The sequence below is a fragment of the Pogona vitticeps genome, chromosome 2, assembly GCF_051106095.1.
Source record: "Pogona vitticeps strain Pit_001003342236 chromosome 2, PviZW2.1, whole genome shotgun sequence".
NCBI classification, from domain to species: domain Eukaryota; kingdom Metazoa; phylum Chordata; class Lepidosauria; order Squamata; family Agamidae; genus Pogona; species Pogona vitticeps.
Genome location: NC_135784.1, coordinates 278,966,625 through 278,987,334, shown reverse-complemented (window position 1 = coordinate 278,987,334; position 20,710 = coordinate 278,966,625). Strand labels below are relative to the sequence as shown.

At 40.4% G+C, this 20,710-nt stretch overlaps 1 protein-coding gene across 2 annotated transcripts in view; it reads left to right on the top strand.

Moving 5' to 3' along the window:
- Positions 1–20,710, top strand: part of ARSB (arylsulfatase B) — a 216,298-nt gene that overhangs the window by 145,985 nt on the left and 49,603 nt on the right. The window contains exon 7 of one of the 2 annotated variants that reach the window (XM_072992679.2): positions 17,917–17,985. The exons of the other annotated variant lie outside the window; for it this stretch is intronic. Coding sequence (XP_072848780.2) covers positions 17,917–17,985 — 69 coding nt within the window. The remainder of the gene's footprint in view (positions 1–17,916; positions 17,986–20,710) is intronic. 2 annotated transcript variants of the gene reach the window in all.

Below are 20,710 nucleotides of genomic sequence, written 5' to 3'. Positions count from 1 at the left end.
TCCATCTCTTCCCAATGATTTGTTTCCCATGGAACTTTACTGGAAGTCATTGCCAAACTTCTAAAATCACACGTAACCAGAATGCACGCTTTAGGGTCACACGATTTTTGAGAGATTTCCCTCACTAGAGTAGTAGTAGTAGTAGTAGTAGTAGTAGTAGTAGTAGTAGTAGTAGTAGTAGTAGTAGTAGTAGTAGTAGTAGTAGTAGTAGTTGTTGTTGTTGTTGTTGTTGTTGTTGTTGTTGTTGTTGTTGTTGTTCTGTGCAGCTAATTCCAATTGTTTCATCTGAAATTCCATTTCTCTTTGTCTTAATTCCATTTCCTTTTCTCTGGCCCTTTCTTTCTCCATTTCAAGAACTATTACCATGGCTTTTACTCTAAGCCTAAATTCCTGTTCCAACCTCCATTTTTCAAAATCCTGGGAGCTTAGAACACCTTGTTTTTCTGAGGCATTTTCATCAGTTCCCTCCTGTTCCACTAGAGCAAGAGGGTCTCCATTTCCCTCCACTTCCTAAGGTAAACTTTGTGCCTCTTGACTCCCTTTTGGGCTTCATTTGAGTCGCATGTTTAAGTCTGAGTGAATTAGTCTTTAATATCTGTACTGCTTTTCAAAAGGATCTGTCTTTCTGCTGTTAATTCCAGTAACTATGTTGTTGTGTTTCACTCAGCAGCTCTCTCCCTGGCTGTTCTCCAGATCACAACTTTTTAGTTACTACTGTCTCTTGATGTCTGAGCTATCTTCTTCTCAGACAGCAAAATAATTTTATTTTCAAGGCTCTGCTTTTATTTTCCTATCACCTCAGATCTGCTCTGACCTGGGCTTCCACTCTTATCCACACTGCTCCCTAATCTCTCAGAGCCTTGGATTTCAAGCTAGCCCACTGGGTCTCTCAAATCCTTAGGTAAACAAAAAAAGATTTTTTCCTTTACAGTTGGTTCCCTATCTTTAGTTCTCCCAGATCTAGGTTTAGAAGCCCCGCCACTAAGCTATTCCACAAAAGCTCTAGCAGGTCACCCACTTCTTCACCACAGACTTCTGACTAAGAGGTACCCACAACTCTAGAAAATTCACTTTTAAACTTTGGCATCACTGGATTATTTCGTATCCTGCCTCTGGACACCAATTGTGGCATTTACCCTATGGCCCCTGATTGTTTCACCAAAGAGCTCACTTGAGTATCCCAGCACGCCTTTTAACACACTGCCACCAGTTGATCTTTTTATCAACCTATAATTCCTGTGAAAGACTGAGGTCCATTCAGTACTGAACTTTTAAACAGAAACAGGTTTAGTGACTGCAAGTTGCTTTAGGAATAATTCTTAAGCACATTCTTAAAGTTACACAAAGCTTCAGTATTTTATGGTTGTTGTGGGTTTTTCGGGCTCTTTGGCCGTGTTCTGAAGGTTGTTCTTCCTGACGTTTCGCCAGTCTCTGTGTCCGGCATCTTCAGAGGACTTCAGTATTTTACTTTAACCTCTTCTATCTTAATTAATACAGGTCACACTCTGACTAATCACTCCCTAAACACTCTCTCTGCCTCAAACCCAAACTATCTCCTCTGTCTTTCCCTGAACCAACTAGACTCTGACTCACCCCTACCTTCTAGTTTCTCTGGCTCCGCCTCCCAACAACTTTCATTGGTACATGCCAATAATCTTCTACCTGAGCCAAAGCAGGGTGATCGCTGCAGTACTCAAATTATATTAGAGCTAAAATCCATAGAATTGACATTCCACAAGGCAGCTAGTTTATATACAGAGATCTAAGAATCCATCCCAAATTTTTCATCCTTTATCAAATTTCCTTGACATATTATATATAGAGATCACTGTGAAACTGCTTGTATTCTCATTTCTTTGATCTGTCTCTCATGATTGGATGTGAAGTACTGTGGTAACAAAAATCATGACTACACAGTCTTAACATTGACAGTGAAGAAATGGAAACAGAGACTTTGTATACCTTGGTTCAATCATCAATCCAAATGGAAACTGCAGCCATGAAATCAGAGGACTGGGAAGGGCAGCAACAAAGTAATTAGAAAATATAATAAATTGTAAGCATGTGTCACTGCAGACAAAAACCAAGATCATCCACATCCTGGCATTTCTGGTCACCAAGTATGGGTGTGAAAGCTGAAAGGGAAAAAATTAATTAATTTTAAATGAGGTGCTGGAGAAGAGCTTTATTGATACCCTGGACTGCCAGAAAGACAAACAAGTGGTTCCTAGATCAAATCAAGCCTGAACTATCTCTGGAGGCAAAAATGTTGAAGCTGAGGTTGATCTGCTTCGGGAACACCATGAGAAGGCAGGGTTCTCTGGAAAAGACAAAACTGCTGGGAATGGTGGAAGGCAGCAGTAAAAGAGGAAGACCAAATATGAGATGGACTGACTCCCTAAAGGAATCCATAGGTTTGAGTCTACAAGAGCTGAGCGAGGTTGTCGAGGACAGGACATTTTGGAGATATCATTCATAGGGTCATCATAAGTCAGAAGCAACTTGACAGCACATAACAACAAAACAACTTTGATAGAGCTTCTGAAGCTGTCTAGGTTGGGCCCACCACCTTGCCTCCCACAACAGCAAGTGCGGCCTGTGACCAGTTATTGAGACCCATGAGACTTGTCAGGGAGGAAGGATCCCCAACCAGGTGACATTCCTGCAGAGGCTAGTCCTAAGTCAGCCACCAGGGGGCACAGGGGTGACTGCCTCAGAAGGGGAGGAATTACTTGATACATAACGTGGGGCACATGAAGGTGAGAGGGAAGAACCCGAGGAACATGGGGTCTTGGTTACAGAAGAGGAAGACTATCCCAGAGAGAGAAGAAGGACAATGGTGTGGATTACAAAGAGATGAGGGGAGAGGTGAGCCAGGAGACTGATTTGACCAGGGCTCAGTGGGAAATTGACTGCACGTGTGTTGACCTCCCTTGATACCAGGTCCTGCAGATTATACCGAGCTAAATGGTAGCCAACATGCTGCATGATGACAACCACCCACCCCGCCCCAGAAGAGATGGTGGAGTTGCAGATGCCAGGCCTGGCATCTCCATCGTCAAGAGAACTGAAGACTTGACACCCTTTGACTGACTGGGTGGGTGGGTGGAGGGCTGTGAGGCATGCAGACTTAGTCAGGAAGACTCAGCCATGACTGGGTAGAATGAGTGGAACCACTTGTAGCATCACCCTGCTTTGTGTAACTTTAAGAATGTGCTTGAGAATTAGTCCTAAGACAAATTGTAATCAACAAACCTGTTTCTGTTTAAAAGTTCAGTACTGAACGGACCTCAGTCTTTCATAGAAAATATAGGTTGATAAAGAGATCAACTGGTGGCAGCGTGTTAAAGGGCGTGTTGGGATATTCGGGTGAGCTCTTTGTGGTGAAACAATCAGGGGCCATGGGGTAAACGTCACACCACTACTGGTCCTGCTACCTCCAAAGGGAGGTATCACTCTAAGGGAGACTGAGAGTGAAGCCAAGGGACTGTGATGTGTGTGTTTCAATAAAGGAACAAGATGAGATTGCATCAGTTGTCTGGCTCTTGTGTCACTCCCCTAATGTCCTTTGATGGCCCTCGGCCCATGGATGGCTTGGAGGAGTACAGCCACATTATATGAAAGCTGTATATTTTATAAAGAAAAATGCCCTACTTAGTCATGTTTTCTGGCTATGTGAACATGTCTGGTTTTTTAGCCAAATGCATCATGGATTTATAGGCGAAAATGAGCGCCATTTGATAGTATGGTGCAGACTTTGTCCACAAAAGCAGCATATCTAAAGTTTGAAGTATATACTACAGATTCTTTAAGTACTGAAGGCATCTGATAATTACAACACCAACTTCTCACAGCCCTAATAGTTTGTCAGTTAACTTGCTTCATTTGAAAGTCTGAGACCTGAAGATCTGTCAGAATCATATTGTGGCGGAAGGTCCATGTCCCACCTGTCCATCATGTGGAGCTCTAGAGCTAGAGCCTATGAGAGGACATGAGGGTGGAGTGAAGGAGACAGGGAGACAGTTGGAGACTGAGAGAGAAGGAGGGACGAGTTTTTGACGGTTTATGAGGGAGATTGGAAATTTGGTTTAGTTGGTTGATGTGTTAAAGAATAAAGGATAGAAGTATAATAAAAGGAGGCAGTGGAAGATAGGAGGCAGTGGAAGATAGGAGGGCCTGGCGTGCTCTGGTCCATGGGGTCACGAAGAGTCGGACACGACTAAACGACTAAACGAACGATAATAAAATAGATAGACAGTCAGCAGATCTTATTCCAGTAATTGATGTGAAGTAATACAAATAAAGAAACATGTTTAATATCCAAGTTTAATGAGTGCAACATAATAAAACCTCTGTGAACCCACTTGTGTGATTCAACAGCCAAATAATAAATAATCTGTTATATTTAACAACACGTGTCTATGCAACATTATTGGTAAAGGGTGGATAAAGATCCACTGGTGGCAGCTGGTGAAAGGAGAAATAAGCAAGTCGTGTCCATAGGTGGACCTGGGTTTGAGGGACACTGGGGGTGTGCAACAAATATCTCCAGAACACTACCAGAATTCTAATTTCTAATGACATGCTATTTGTAACATATGATTTGAACCGAAATCCTCATGCCTATTTTAACTGCCTGTTACCTTTTTATTTTTTTCTGTTAGTTTCAGGTGGTTAAAAATGAAGGATGCCAAATACAGATTTATGAATCTTTGGATAACTTACAGATAGCTATCAAGAAGTGATTGTAAAACAGGGATAGAGAAAATCTTCAGCTCACAATTTCCTTAAGGAGTTATCATATTCTGCTTTAAAAATGTAGGTCTGTGAATCATTTTATGAAGATGTTGGATTGTGTTTCAGAGTTCTAGTCCCTAGTGGTGTGTTAAATCATTCCTTATATTGGCAAAGAAGAAAGGGTGATCCTGTGTTTGCCTAGACAGATTTAAAAAATGGTCAGCTCTAAGTATTCTGAGAGATTCCAGACAGGGCTTGCTGCAGAGTGGACAATGCCTCTGGGACCACTGTATATATTGAGTTTCAATTAGAATTGGTTGTGTGTGTGGTTTTTTGTTCTTATTTTGTTTTTGCGTTATGATGTCAGCTGGAAGAAAAGGTGACAAAGAAAAGACTTATCTATAATAACGATAAGGGGTTGCCAGTAGAATATGCTTAAATGTTGTTTCTGAATATTCCTTATTTCATATTCCTCATTGTGATTTCAGGCCAAGTATTTCTGAAATGTTTCATTATTCATTGGGTGTGAATTTTCAGCACTCTTTAGCATGGGAGGAAAAAAGGCTGGATTTTATTCCCTTGCTGCACCCAATTTTGATTTTAATTCATTAATTTAAAGTGTTGCCCTATTGGCAATGTCCTTGATGTGAATAATAAATTTAAAACATTGACAGTCAATAAAACCCAAAACAAGCAAAACAACTAAAATAAAGTCAAGGGAGCATGTAGCAATGATATAACCTAAACATGTTTAGATGACTGTTGGGATAAGATAGTGTTTTTTTATATTGCGTATTGCTGGTTGGCTGTGTTTTATTTCTTTCGGGCTATCCTATTCTCTCAATTTATAGCTGGGTGGAGATTGCAGGAGGTGGTGAAATACCAGCCACATTCACATGGAACAATAAGCCAGGATGCTAGAGAATCTTCTCATGTGTGCAGCCATGAGAAGGTTTGGGCAGTCCCTTTTATGAGCCAGGATTGTAGAACAGGTCATTTTTGGTTACATTTTTGCCTTATGAATACTAGCTTCTTAGGGAGTAGACAAGCTGGGATCATTATTTCTGACAGCATGCCAAACAAAATGTTCTGGGTTTGCTTATCAGTCATACTAGTGGGAGAAACCCCGTGGATATGAATAGACTGCACATATGAATTATTCATAAGAAAGTGGACTCTTTTCAGTCTTCTAGTCTTTTTGAAATTCATCTGTGTAAGATATAGATTTGTAGTTCATATTCTTAATATCTGCAGGAATTGTTTGGGTAAATCATCTTGGACTGGATCCAATACTGGAACAACCCTCCTGCAACTCATGATGGTGTTAGCAGTTGTACAAGATCTGTTACTGGCTCATACCAAATTTTCTTGCTCAAGTAGCTCCCACCATATTGCACAGGGGCTGGGCTGTGCAGTAGGGCTAGGGAGGGAGAATATTATTTGGAAAGATCCTGCTCTTCTGCATTGCTCCAATCAGATAATTTATCCTTTCCCACTGATCTCGCCCCCTCCCACTGGTTCATTTTCCTCTGTGGCTTTTTCGTCTCCTCCTTTGCCCCCTCTTCCACTGTTTGGAAATAGAGGGTGTGCTGGCGTGATTGCTTTTTTGCCCATCAGTTCAAGCAACCACATGTCTAAACTGGTGTGAATTGATTCAGGTTTTTTTTAAAAAGTAGAAGCCCCAGTGGTGGAGAGAAGAAACTAAAGCTGGTGTGTGTGTATTCTGGGCTAATTCACATTTTCCTTTACATTATGTGATCAATATTAAACAAAAATGCAAATCAGCCCACCCCAAACTTTTAATATTTCTGTCAGAAGGTTTGTTAGGAGTTTTAGGCGGCCCCGAATTTGGCGCGGAAACAGGCAGAGTCAAATTGTCTGAACCATAGCAATTTTTATTCAAGTTTAACAATGGTGTATCTATAACAACTTCTGTGAGCATGAACAAGCCCCAATTATTCAACTGTCTATTCATTCTACTATACTTGTCGTGAACATAGTCCCTTCTCAAAACTGGGGTGCTGGTCCAAACCTCTCCTTGTCCATAGGCTTCCTCAGAGGTGCGCTCCTTACCGCACATACAGTGCCACAGCATGGATGGCGGGCCCAATCCCCCTCCACGGGTGGCTTGTTGAAGGTGGGATCCTGCCGCACCACCTTCTTCCAGGGACTGCATCCCCTCGGATACACTATCACTGCCCATTCTATCGTCTCTTTTACGGTAACTCCTCTTTTATCCACCACTGGATCAGGTAACAAACCGCCAACCTTTAAGTTGGGGAAGTCCTTTAGTAGGTTATCAACATCTTCCAACTTCTCCTCCTCCTCCCTTTTTCCAGTCTCAATTCGAAATTCACACGCTCCTGTTCCAGCTTTTATATCCTCCTCCCAAACATTTATCCATTGCTCCTCCTCTTTCCCTTTCTCCTCTTCTGACAAGCACACTTCTATTTTAAGTCTTTCCTGGTCTTTCTCACCCTTTGACGCTTCCCTCTCCTTTCCTTCCCTTTTAACGTCCTTTCTTTCTGGAGGAGACGGCGCACTCTGGTCTTCCTGTCCTTCACAATTTCCCATGCTCTTTCCCAGTGTAGTTGCAGTCTAAGAAGCACAGAGAAATTATTATACATAACCTTGTGCCCACTGCTAGCTGAGGGTAAGGCAGTACAAAAAGATGAAGATTTCTTGGTTTAATGGTATCCTGAACATCAGTTTTTATTAACTAAACTGACATTATCAGAAGGTTCAGAGAAATTATTTGCAAAGTAAAGATAAATATTATGAGCAACAGGAAGTATTTGTTAGGTATTGGAATATGACTGGAAGGAACAGTTCGGTTTTTATGAATTATAGACATTTGTTTCATTAATTTTAAATTTAAAGGATGATAATTACAGAGAATTAAAAACAGCATATTCCATTTTATAAAGGTCTTAGTGAGGTCAGGTAAACATCTCCTTTTGTGTTCTAGTGAAAAATTCCAGAAGGCCAAGAGTGACTTCCTACATACTGTTAAGGCTGTTTGGAATTTCCTTCTTTTAAAGGAAAAAAAAAGGTGGGGAGGGAGCAGTGAGTTTTCCCATAGGCAAAGTTGCATGTTAGCACAGTGCGGTGGGGCTTACATATTACATAGCAATGTGTAAGCTTTTTGCAATAGTTCCAGAATACACTACTTCATCTTTGGTATGGGGATGCAAGTCTCTGAACAAAACAGTTGAATCTATAAGCCCAAACTGTAAGCCTAAATATTAAGTATTATTTGGGTCTGTGAATGTTAGGTAAAAGTGCTGTATTCATAAGTGGATCATAGGTCAGAATATATTGTACTTGAGAAACAAAAGACTGTAGAATTTGCCTATGAACAGTTAAATCTTGCTTTGCAGGCACTGTTTCATAATGAAACACTCTTTAGGTCTTGTTTTTGATAGTAACTTGTATTGAGAATATGAAATGGAAAACAAGCCTCTTGTACCAGGTGTGCACATGTGATAAAGAAGTATTTTATAAATTGAACTATAAAGCTTTCTGGAAGAACTGGGTAGGCAAAAGAGAAAAATAACATCTGAGGTGAATAGCCTGTCCTCATCTGAACAACTTCTTATAAGCTGTTTTTAATTTGTGTAAAATTGCCTGATCTAGACAAAAACAGCTAAACAATTCAAATTCAGAGAGAATAAGATTTAGTTTAGTAAAATGTCCCACCACAGCTTTTGAAAGAAGAACATTTATCGTTACCACTTTTGTAAAGCTTATGACAAAGGGCCAGTGAAAGTATAAGGATTATGTTTATTTTACTAAACGAAGAGTGGACTGTTTTTTTTTTAAGTACAGGATAGAGACTCTAACAGTATTCAGATTATACAAGCAAGCTTAGAATGACACACACAAAAAATTAAAATGAAAGAAAAGGTTCTTTGTGGTAGGCTCTAAACCACAGTTAACATTCCCGCTTTCCCTGGGGCTGGATATTTCTCCATCTACAAAAATAAATGGAGTTAATAACTCCTTCAGAACAGTGGCAAACCAGCTCCAGTTTCTCTTATTGGCACTGGAGAGCGCCATTTTAAGGACTTTTTCAGAAGAGCAATCTGATTCAGTGGTGGAAGTCTCTGCTCATCCTGTTTGGAGATCTGTGAAAATCAAAGGAGGTTCTTTAGCAGCAGAAACAAAGAATTTTTTTAAAAAAAAGGTAAAATAGAACACACTGCTTTCATTTGTTAAATTTAGTCATAACAATATGTTATTGAGATGTATGACAGACTGTACATTTTTCCCAGTAAATTCATTTTTATTCTGTATTTGAGTTTCAGATGACTTTTGAAGTATGGTAAGTTACAGGGGAAACATGTTATTTAGAATTCAAGCTTTACAAAGTGGCCTATTGGCTAGGGGAATCTGGGAGTTGTAGTGCGAAAAGCAACATTTGGAAGCTTCATATAATGCATTATTTTCTTCAAGTTGGAAATGATCTGTTATGAGTACAGCATCTTGAAATCCCTATTCATTTGAACATTTGTAAGCTAAATTGTGTCTGATACATTTCAAAATGGATCATCTAAAAATAGTTAAAAGATGCATTTACAGATATATTAAAGAAATCTGTGAAGTAGTGGATGTGGGGATTTAACTGTTGAGTGTTTGCTGTAGTTTTCTTTTAGTGATTTTTTTTAAAAAACAGCATTTTGAGTCTGTTCTTACGTTTGCAGAAAGACAGGGCATAAATTAATGTAGTAAGTTGGCATTGTTGAAGTTTAGATATTTCTGTGTTCTGATCCAGAGAATATGGAGGTTACAAACAGTCAGTCACTAGGGTATTGTATTTAATGCCAACAGTGCAATCTAATTATCTTCAGAATGGTGCCCGTCTATCCAGGTTATTGGGCTATAGCTCGCTGAAGGCTCCAGCCAAATATATGTATGTGTATGATCCTATATATTATTAGGATCAAGAGATCAGATGTGAATAACATAGAACAACTGCATAAGAATAAACAATATCAATACAACTTTGTGTATTGTATTGTGTATTGCCTAGAGTGGTTGAAATGACTAGATAGGCGGGGTATAAATAAATAAATAAATAAATAAATAAATAAATAAATAAATAAATAAATAAATAAATATTATGTGTGGCAGACTCTTAGGGAGACAAATTCCATAGATAGTTGTTAGAAGCATAACTCCACTCCCAATTGTAAGACTGCCTGTGAGAGCAAGATTCCTGTCATGGGAGTGCCGTCCCTCCCGCCCTCTGATGACAAAGAAGTGCAAAAGCCACCTATTCCCCCTCCCAGGAAGATAAGACCACCCGGAACAGACCCGGGGATCGTAGAAGAAAAGTTAAAAGGAATAACTGTTAAAGAAAGCGGGAATGTTTTGGCGGGAATGGAATGACAGCCCTGGATAGAAGTGGGGCGGAGCTTGTTGATATAAAAAGGGGGAGGTCGGGAACCTGCCTCGTGGTTGGGAGTGGATCTGGTTGGAAGATCCATGGACGGGGAAGGTACAAAAACTAAGAGTCCCAAAGGAGGAGGCGGATGCAAGAAGGAGAAGTGAGAGTACCCCTAAACCCTCTTAGTGGGGAAAGCGAGAGACAAAGGAGTGGAGGAGGAAGTTAAGGGAGGAGAAGGAAAAGGAGGAGAGGGAGAGGAGAGAAAGATTAGAATGGCGGATGATGGAGCTACAGCAGAGGGGTCCCTCGGAAGACTATGGCCGGAGGATTCCCCCTCAGGAGACCAGGTCTGGACAGATGACCAGGATGAAGAGACAATCCCCTTACTGGAAGGGGAGACAGGACAATTATTGAACTTGGACTTTACACGGGACTGGCCGGGTCCCTAGAACACTCAGGGGTGCAACCCCTTTAAAGTTGAAGAGTGGAAGCCCCCATCTAACCAGCTGCTAGAGGCAGGAAATGGTTGGAATACCTTTGTTGGCACAGGTTATTTGTTAAACAATCCAATAAATGTTACACTGATTTCTAAGCCAAAAAAGTCTGTGAATTATATGATAGACACTGGTCTGCCAGCAGATTACATGTATAGTACTCATCATCTCTTCCAGGGATGCTTTGCAAAACTGGATGAATAAAAATATCATGGGAACCAGTGTAAAAGGAGCAATACTAGCTGGTTATATCACATCAAATTTAGGGAAATGTTGCAGTAATTCAAAAACATTTCAGAACACACACCCCAAGTAATATGTCACGTGACCACAACGCCCAACTGCTCAGGGGAAGACAAAGAAAACAGGGACACATTTTCCTGGAGTGACCACAGCCTTGCATAGGATTGCTCTCTTGCTCTCAGTGGGCTCTTGGATTAATCTCTGAGCCTGGATGCTCAGGTCTTGGATGCAGTAAGGAATGCATTTACACATTTAAAATTTGTGCCTCAGCTTCTCCTGTTCTTTGTAATGTCTAACAATATGCCTTAGTTACTTCCCATTTGGATGTAACATGCAATACATAGGGCTGCCTTTGGAAGGTGTTTGGAAACTTAAGTGCAGACCTGGGCAAAGTGCGGCCTGAGGGCCACATACGGCCCGCGAGCCACTCCTGTCTGGCCCGCAGACAGTTTTGAACATCAAAACCATTTATAGCTTTTTGTCTAAAGTTGATCAGTTGCTTATCTTTAACATACCACAAAAAACTCTTTAGAATTTGTGAAAATTAACAAGTTTAAAATAAAAACAATCATGACATCACTGTTTTCATTTTATTTTTAAGTAAAGTTAGTTCGGCCCCCGAACACAGTTCAGATTTTTCATGTGGCCCCCCCATAGAAATTAATTGCCCACCCCTGCTTAAGTGGGTCTAAAATGTTGTAACCAGACTGGGACTTGTTTATGGAGAACATACAACTCCCCTGTTACAAAGCTCCACTGACTGCTGATCTATTTCTGGGTCCACTTTGAAGTGCTGGTTTTGACTTTAAAGCCCTAAAAATTTGAGTCCGTGCTATCTAAAAGACCACATATTCCTGTAGAGAGGCCTTTTGCTTACTTTTCCATCGTGATTAATATTAATATTGTCGATTTAATTATTGTTTTAACTGTTTTTATGTGTGATTTTGATGTGAGCCGCCCTGAGTAGACGCAGTCTAGAAAGGCGGGATAAAAATCTAATATTTATTTAATTATTTATTTTATTTTATTTTAGTTGTACCCCGCCTATCTGATCATTGCAACCACTCTAGGCGGCTTCCAGACAAAGAAAAATACAGAAAACATATACATATAGCAAAATAAAAAATAAAGCAATAGACAATAAGCAATACACAATAATAATAAACAAATAAAATAAAATAAATACAACAGAACATGGCCAACTGCCTTCACCACACCAGCCTCACAAGGACATAAGTGCTCTTCATAAGGAATGTTCTTGTATCTGCCTTCCAGCAGGGCTGAAGGAAGTACATTAAACACTGCTAATGTAAAAGGTTTTCTATATTTTGGAAGGGTCAGAATATTCAGATAGCTTGCATATCTGATCATAATCTCTAAAGCCAGGATGGACCATAGCTATGCTGACATGGTGTTGCAGCTCATTGCCTGTGATGCACTGGTGTAGTTCTTGTTTTGCTTTTGTATAGTCCATTAACAAAATAGCACTTCTTGAGAGGCCCAAATTATTTAATTTCTCATCCATGGATATTTCCCATCTGGACTGAAACTTATCAGTTAGCACTAAGGGAGCCAACCCCACAGGGGTGAAGAACATTTTTAACCAAACATTTAACTTAAGTATACATACCTGAGACTCTATCAACATCTGGCCTGTTTCTAATTGTAAAAGTACATTTGACACACAACTTGGGAGTCCAAGGATAGTTCTCAGAAATTTCATTTGAATGGACTCCATTGCAGTAAAATTTCTGTATCTACACCATTGTGCACCATATAACACCTTTGCTAACACCTTGGCATTGAAGACCTGTATGGCTGATGGTATATGCTGACCTCCTTTTACAAAGAAAAAATGTATGAGTGACTTAATACTTCTCTGAGCATTTGCAATAGTGTTGGATAATTGAGTCTTCCAAGATCCTGAGGACTGAAATATCACACCCAGATATTTATAAGATTTGACTTGCTCAATTAAGTGGTCATTTATTTGCCATTTATGTGTGATCCGTTTCCTGGTAAACACTAAGACTTTTGATTTATCATAATTAATTACTAACTCCTCAGTTTTACAATAGTTGTCCAGGGCCCTTAATAACCGCTGTAGGCCAGCACAGGTTAATGAGAGAAGTACAACATCATCTGCAGATAAGAAAGTTGAAAGACTGGTTCCAGTTAAATTCCTAACCAAGGAGTTAATATAGATGTTGAACAAAGTGGTAGCCAATACATAGTCTTGTTTGACACCAGCATATGTGGGGATGGTCTTGGTGAGGTGACCTGACCTCTTACATCTCACTTTCAACCTGGTTTTTGTATAGAGGCAGCGAATCAGGAGCAGCCGCCGCCTATCAGTGTTGGCTGTCTCCAACTTCTGCCAAAGCCTGTCTCGTGGGATCATATCAAATGCGGACGTGAAATCAATAAAGGATGTACCGTATTTTTCGCACCATAAGACGCACTTTCCCCCCACAAAACAGGTGTGGAAAGTCTGTGCATCTTATGGAGCGAAGAAAACAGATTATATTTTCCTGTTTTCTTCTCCTAAAAAATTGGTGCATCTTATGGAAAGGTGCTTCTTATGGAGCGAAAAATACGGGTATATAGTGCTCATTTGGTCTTAAATGAATATTTATCCACCAGAAGTTGTAAAACTATACCATGGTCTCCTGTAGAGCATCCTGATCTAAATCCTGCTTGCTCATCATCTAGAAGATTTTCCTCTTCCATCCAACTATGTAATTTCTCAAGAAGATGGTGGGCATACAATTTACTGATAATGCTTAGCAAGGTGATTGTCCTATAATTTGCAGGGTCTGCTCTTTTCCCCTTTTTATAAATTGGAATGATAATAGGAAGTCCCCAGTCCTCTGGTATACATACAAGCTGGTCAATGCATGTAAATAGTGTTGCTAATACTGGGGCCCACCAATTAATATTGGCTTTAAGAATCTCAGGAGGAATGTTATCACTCCCAGGTGCTTTGCCTACTTTAAGCTTAGCAATAAGTCTGGTAATTTCAGAGACTGAAACTGGGGCCCAGTCAGGGAGATCACGGGTGCACTTTGTGGAATCAAATATCCAGATTGTTTTGCATATAGACCAGTGAAATATAGTTCCCAGGTCTTAACAGGTATGTATGAATTTGCTGCACCTACTTGATCATCTAACCCTCTCGAGACTCTATCCCAGAAAGTAACAGAGTCATGTGACCTTGATGCTACAATTAATTTCTGCCAACTCATCCTCAGTGCTAAATTATTTTTGTCCTTGATTAGCTTTTCATATTTTTTCGTTAACTGAAACCAAACAGCTGGTAAGGATGGCAGGTTTGATTCCTTATATCTCTTATAAATTTCTAGTAGTAGATACTTCATTTGCAGACATTCCTGATCGAACCATGGTTTGGATCTATGGGTTCTACAAAAAGGGGTGTCCTGTCTTGCGGATTTTTTATGAATCAAGCATCCTTGTACTGTTGTGACTATTTCTTTATATAGATTGAGAGCCTTTTCAGGGGAACTTGTTTTCAAAAGGGACTCCAGCACTCTGAGACAGCTTTCCGAATGCAGGAATGCAATTGTAACATACTCTGCCTTGGCTGACCATCTCACCCGAGATTCTCCAATTTCTGCCTCTGTACTGAGTTGCACTTCATAATCTGCAACTATGTGTAGTCCCAACAATTCCGGAGGGCACCAACTGGAAATGTTTCTCCAGTCCGTGGTGTTGCCTAATGCAATTATAATGAAGAGTTTGGAAGACTCATGTAAACTACTGTAGCTTATTTTCTGAAGATCTCATCAAGTACTGAAGAAAAGCATGCATGTGATAGTGTACATCAGCAATCCCAAACCTTTTCAGCCCCATGGATTGGCTGGGGAAGGCGGGGCACCCCCTGCGCTCGTGTGCATGCGCGAAGGGTGACGCAGCGCTTGTGCAGGTGTGCGTGCACTTTTGCGCATGCGCAAAGGGTGGCACAGCACCACTCATGTGTGCGTTCGTGTGCACATGCACAAAGGGCAACACAGCGCTCATGCAGGCGCGCACACACACGCAAGTCTAAACAGGCTGTATGTGGCGGAGTCTGTACAGGGGTGGGGGGAGAGGTCTCTCTCCACGGCCCAGTCTGGCTCAGGCCACAGACTGTCACCGGGCCACAGACCGGGGGTTGGGGACCTCTGGTTTACGTTATTAGCTAAGAAAGAGAAAGCACCTTTTTCCAATTAAAACACCCAGAATGTTCCAGCAATCATGGGCACTGTCCAGGATTGTTATGGTTTTCTCAGGCTGCAGTCCAAAAAAGGAACTTTTGCCAATCTCTGTATCAAACCATTAGATCTCTGCCCAGAAACTACTCTGGTATCACAAAGAATAAGGCATCAAGACCTGCTGCAGGATTCACAAATGCTTTATGCAGAATAGGCAGACCTTCAGCTGGAACAATCCTTATAATTCCCTGCTTTTAGCTCTTGGTGCAGTCCCTGCATATTTTAAGCTATACATGAAATACAAGGTGTTTTGTACTGTGTGTTCTGATTAGTATATTGACAACTCTTACTTGTTTGTTTGTATCTATATTGCCCTTTGTTGTAGTCTTGTTCTGCAGGGGTTACAGAGAGCTCCATGCTATTCCCTTGTTTGTGATGCAGCTCATAAGTTGACTTGCCGTATCTCCTGGTAGTTGAAAAGAATATGTTTAGTCTGAGGTGAGCAGGTAAAACATTACAGACATATGTTTCCTATAAACATGGAAGCTGAGTGTTGCTTTTATGCCTCATAATACAAGGTGAGGCATATGCTGAGTTGTGAATTATTTGCCCATGCAAATGATGCTTATTTAATGTAGGACTTCTGTGGTGTGTGGGATTTCTGTGTTTCTTCGGTAATAGGGATTGCAGTATCTTAAGCTTTAATATAACAGTCTTCTTTTATTTCGTTGCATGTAGGAAGCAAACTACAGCGTATTGTGTGAAAGAAAAGGGGACATTTGTTATGAACGTTCCCCTTGTTTGTTTTTGCACTGATTTCTGTATAATAAAAAGATGTGGTCACTTGATACAGCTGCATTGTATATTCTGAGGCAAATGTGAAAACCAACAGTCTCTAAACCAACTTGTGTTTTCAGACTAAACAATGAGTGCTGTGTATTTTTGGTTTAATTTTTTATTAATATTAAAATAAGAAATTTATTGTAACTGCTTTTAGAAAAATGCAGTTAAATATAGAAAAATAATGTGCATAAATAACAGAGCGAACACAATTAGTTTTAGTCCTTCATCTCTATAAGTAGCGTATCCTTGAACCAACATCTCTGTGCTTCAGGATTGGAAGAACTTGGAACAGTTACGTTTTGTGGACTACAGATCCTAGAAACAAGCATGGCCATATTGGTTGGCTAGTTCTTTGGAACAACCTCCTGCAGGAGGCCAGACTTGCTCCATCTTTGCTCTCCTTCCTCAAGCAGGCAAAGACGTTTCTCTTCAGACAAGCTTTCCCTCCGTGACTGTCTGCTCGAGTGGGATTTTTAAATGGATTGTTATGCCTTACTGCTTTGAATTGTGTTTTCATAATTGCTTTTCTTTACCACTTCTCAGAGTGGTATCTGTTTGATCCTTTTTAATATTTGTAAATTTACTGTTTTTAACTTTAAATATCAGCCTTTAATTATATAAACCACCTTTGTATGCTCATTGTTTTTAGTTTTAAATACTGTATTTTAATGATGTCAGCTGCCTTGAGTCCTTTTTAAAGAGGAAGGTGGAGTAAAAATATTTTAAATAAATAAATTCAGAGAGTTATGGTGTGAAAAAGTAAGTTTTCTGATACTCTCACACCCCTTTGCATTGGTCTGCCACTGCAGTCTTGTTGCCAAAGCTTGGATTCTCATACTTGGTTCATACCAGTGCTCATGGCCTGGTTGTTAAGTCTTCAGACTTTTTAGAGCATCTGAAAATTGTTCTTAAAATCAGGTTCTCATTGTGAACATCAAGTATGTTAAAAGGGAAGAGTAGTATAATGTTAAATTGGCTATATGAGTTGAGTCTCCCACATCATAGGAAACATCCAGAATGCTAATTTTTAATTAAAGGAAAAGCCCTGTGTTGGTGAAATATTTGTGGTATTTTTTTAGTATGCCCTTGTGAGACCGAGGGCGAGAAACCAGCTGTTCTTGCTGGAATGCTGTCCCGTCTTCTCCCTATAGAGAAAAGGGTGCAGACTTCGCCTGTTTCCCAACCCTGAAAGATTGAGACTCCGGGAAAAGACCCTGTGTGTGTGTGTAGAAGGAACTACAGGACTTGACGGTTAAAGAAACCGGGAAAATGGTGGGAAAAGAGAGGAAAACCCGGGTAGAGGCGGAGGCGGGGTGTGCAGATATAAAGGGGGGGGAGGGGGAATTGCCTCCAGGTTGGGAGTGGATTTGGATGCAGGACCCATGGACTGGGAAGTGGAAAAGACTCAGTGTACCTAAGGAAGAGGCGGACTATAGGAAAAGGAGGGAAGTGACCCCAAGACCATCTTATTGGAGTGAGACAAAGGCAAAAGAATGGAGGAGGAAATTGAGGGAGGAAAAGGAACGAGTTGAAAGGGAAAGGCGGGAAAGAGTTGAATGGAGGGTGATGGAGACCCAGATGATGGGGCACCCTTCGGACCATGGCAGACCCTTACAACTTCCAAGGAACCCACCTGGGTGGACCCCAGAGATGAGGACACCACACTCCTATTGGAAGGAGAACCCGGACTGGTATTAAACTCTATTGTTGGACTGGCCAGGACCTTGGAACCCTGTTGGGGGGCAACCCCTTTAAAGAAGACAAGCCCCCTGCTGACCAGTTGTTAGAGGGTGATAAGAGTTGGAATGCGTTTGCCGATACTGGTTTTCTGTTAAACACTCCAGTAAACATTACTCCTGTTTCCAAACCTCGTAAGTCTGCTAATTTATTTGGAGGAAAAGAGGAGCCCACATTAGACCCCCCACAGTACTGTGAAATTTGAAGCTGGAGTGGACTAGTTTGTTGTATTTCTTACATTGTATTTAAATGATTTTTCCAGATATATCTATTATTGCTGAAGTGGTTCCCACATTTTCTTGGAAAGAAAAAAAACTGATTTATAAAACAGGTGAGTAAAAATGTTGAGTATATTTTCATGTGCTAAATAACCCTGAACGTAACCTAGGAGATGCAAAAGCCTTTCAAGCCTTTCTGCAAGACTCATGATGAACAGTCTGTAAGATTATGTGAACAAAATAATTGGACAAAATAATGTTTGCACTGTAGAAGTCCTCTTGGTGGTCATAAAGTTTATTTACTGAGAACTGCAGTAATGTTCACTTTTTAATTCTTTCTTGAAAACTTTAGTTCTTAATTTTCTGGATATGGACAAATTAGAAATTGCTTGGTCTAACAAGCATGCAGCAGACAGCAAAAGGCTGTCGGAGATCCTGACACTGTTCTCTTCTTGACATTGCCCGTTTCTTTTTTCCTTCATTCTTTGCTTTAAATAACGAATTTGCAGCACATCCATTAAGATGCTCAAGAATATCCACCTTGATAGTGTGTTTATTTTATGTGTCTCTTTCATGAGTAGTATACTACGTACTTATGTAATTGAGTAACTTTGTGCTTATTAACTTTTATTCTGTCTTTTCTCCATGGGACTAAGGGCAGCAGATAAAAAAATTGTTTGAATATAACAGCAAAAAAGGGGGGATTCAAATGAAAACAGGTCCGGTTGAGAGTTACTTTAGCTGGGAACAAACAGATGTGGGTCAAGTGTGCAGGTTAAGATAATAATAAAAATAATTAGTCAATTCTGAGTTACAGTGACTCCTTTTCTAGGTAGAGAGTACTCAGAAGTGATTTACCATATCCTTTTTCTGGGGGCACTGAGGCTTCTCTGGGAAGCATGGTGGGGAACTGGACTCCCAACCTCTGGCTATGTGGCCAGATACTTAAATTACAGAGCTATCCATCCAACTACATAGGTTGAGATAAGCAATCCTTATGTCAAAGAAGAAATCCAAATGTAAAGAATTATTACACAGTAGGATACCTATTCAAATGTAAGATAGTTGTGGTGTTCACCCTTATTATGTTAAATACTCATGCATTATTCATGTTGAATGCTAGTGTTGTTGAGAGGTGGAGCCGAGAGAGAGGTTAAAAAAGGGCGGAGCCTGAGAGTGAACAGTCTGTCCGAGTGGAAAATCAGAGTGCAGGGAGAGAAGAGTGAGAGCAGAGTGTGGAGTCAGGAGAGATAGAGTGATATTTGGGAGATCTGAGGAGTGACTAGTCAGAAGAGTGTATAATAACTGTAAGATCAAATAGAAGATTGTTATTGATGATTGATAAACCTGAAGAAAATACGTATGAACTATTATCAAAAGATCTGTAATCAATAAACCTGTTTTATTTTAAAAGACAGTGATGAAAGGACCTTCATCTTTCTTTAGAAAAGTACTGTTTGTTGATTTAGTGATCAACTGGTGGCAACATGTGAAGAGGAGTTTGGTTTGCCTTCATGTGCTCGGTGGTTGGATGATAACCAGGGGTAACTAGAGGCAAACACCACAATAGTCTTTTGCAACTTTTGGTACTTTGGATAGTTGTTTTATGTTTCTAACCTTCAAGTATAATTCTCTTTGCAATAATAAAGGATCAGATAATTGATTTACATTGTTTCTTCATAAGGGACATTGCAGAAATATAATTGAATGTTGTATAAATATTTGAAATTATATATATTTTTAAAAAGTTCATATGAATCAGAACTTCCAATTGAAAAGTAAGTTATTTTAGAGCTATGTTATACTCCTTCAAGGGATATTACCATATTTTCCCCTGTATCTACTTTTTCCTAAAATCATTACACTAAAAATTGAGAGGTGTCCTTTACACAGAAGTAAGTTAAGAACACAGAGAGAACAAAACGGCCCTTACCTTTCCTCTGTAAACAGGATTCCTTCAATATCATGAGGCTTAGTTGCCTCCAATCAGGAGGAGCCTTATGGAACTTATGTCAGCTGATGCTGAACAAACCAATTGGAACACACCTGGTTGGAGGTGGAGTTTGTAGGCAGTGCTCAGAATCAGCAGGGGCTCCTAATGTCTGGGCGTTCTGAGCCCAGAGGTTGAATACTTAAAACTAAGTTTTCTTAATTTTAGGGTTAAAAAACTGGGGGGAGATTTCCTATCAATGGAAAAATACAGTACAGTGTTGCCCCGCATAGCGAGGTTAATCCATTCTGGATTAATCGTCGCTATGGGGAAACATCGCTAAACGGAACAGAAAATGCCATTGGAACGCATTAAACTTAGTTTAATGCGTTCCAATGGCTTCTGTACTCACCGTTTAGCGAAGTTTCCCCCATCCCGCGGCCATTTTCGCGCCTTTGGTAAGCGAGGGCAGGGTGCGAAAACACTGCACGTGGCCATTTTGGGTCACGCGGTGGCCATTTTGGAGCCGCCGATCAGCTGATTTCCCGGCATCGCAATGCGAAGATCGGTAAGCGAAACGCTTACCAATCTTTGCAATGCGAGTTTTGCCCATCGGGGCTGCCGGTATGCCTTCGCATTAGTGATCCCAAAAAAGGGATCGCTATGCGAATTCGTCGTTGTACGGTGCGCTCGTTATGCGAGGCACCATTGTACTTATATTTCATTGCCAGTCTCTGTTTGAACTAACCAGCTTCTTCCTAAAAGTTTGTTGTGTCCACTATGCCACAAACATCAGCATTCATTCAATCAGTCTCAGTGCCAAGGAAACTTTTCAAAGAGGCTTGTGGCCAAGTGTTTAAATTGCAGTATTGCAGCCAAATCTCTGTTCATGACCCGGATTCTGTCCC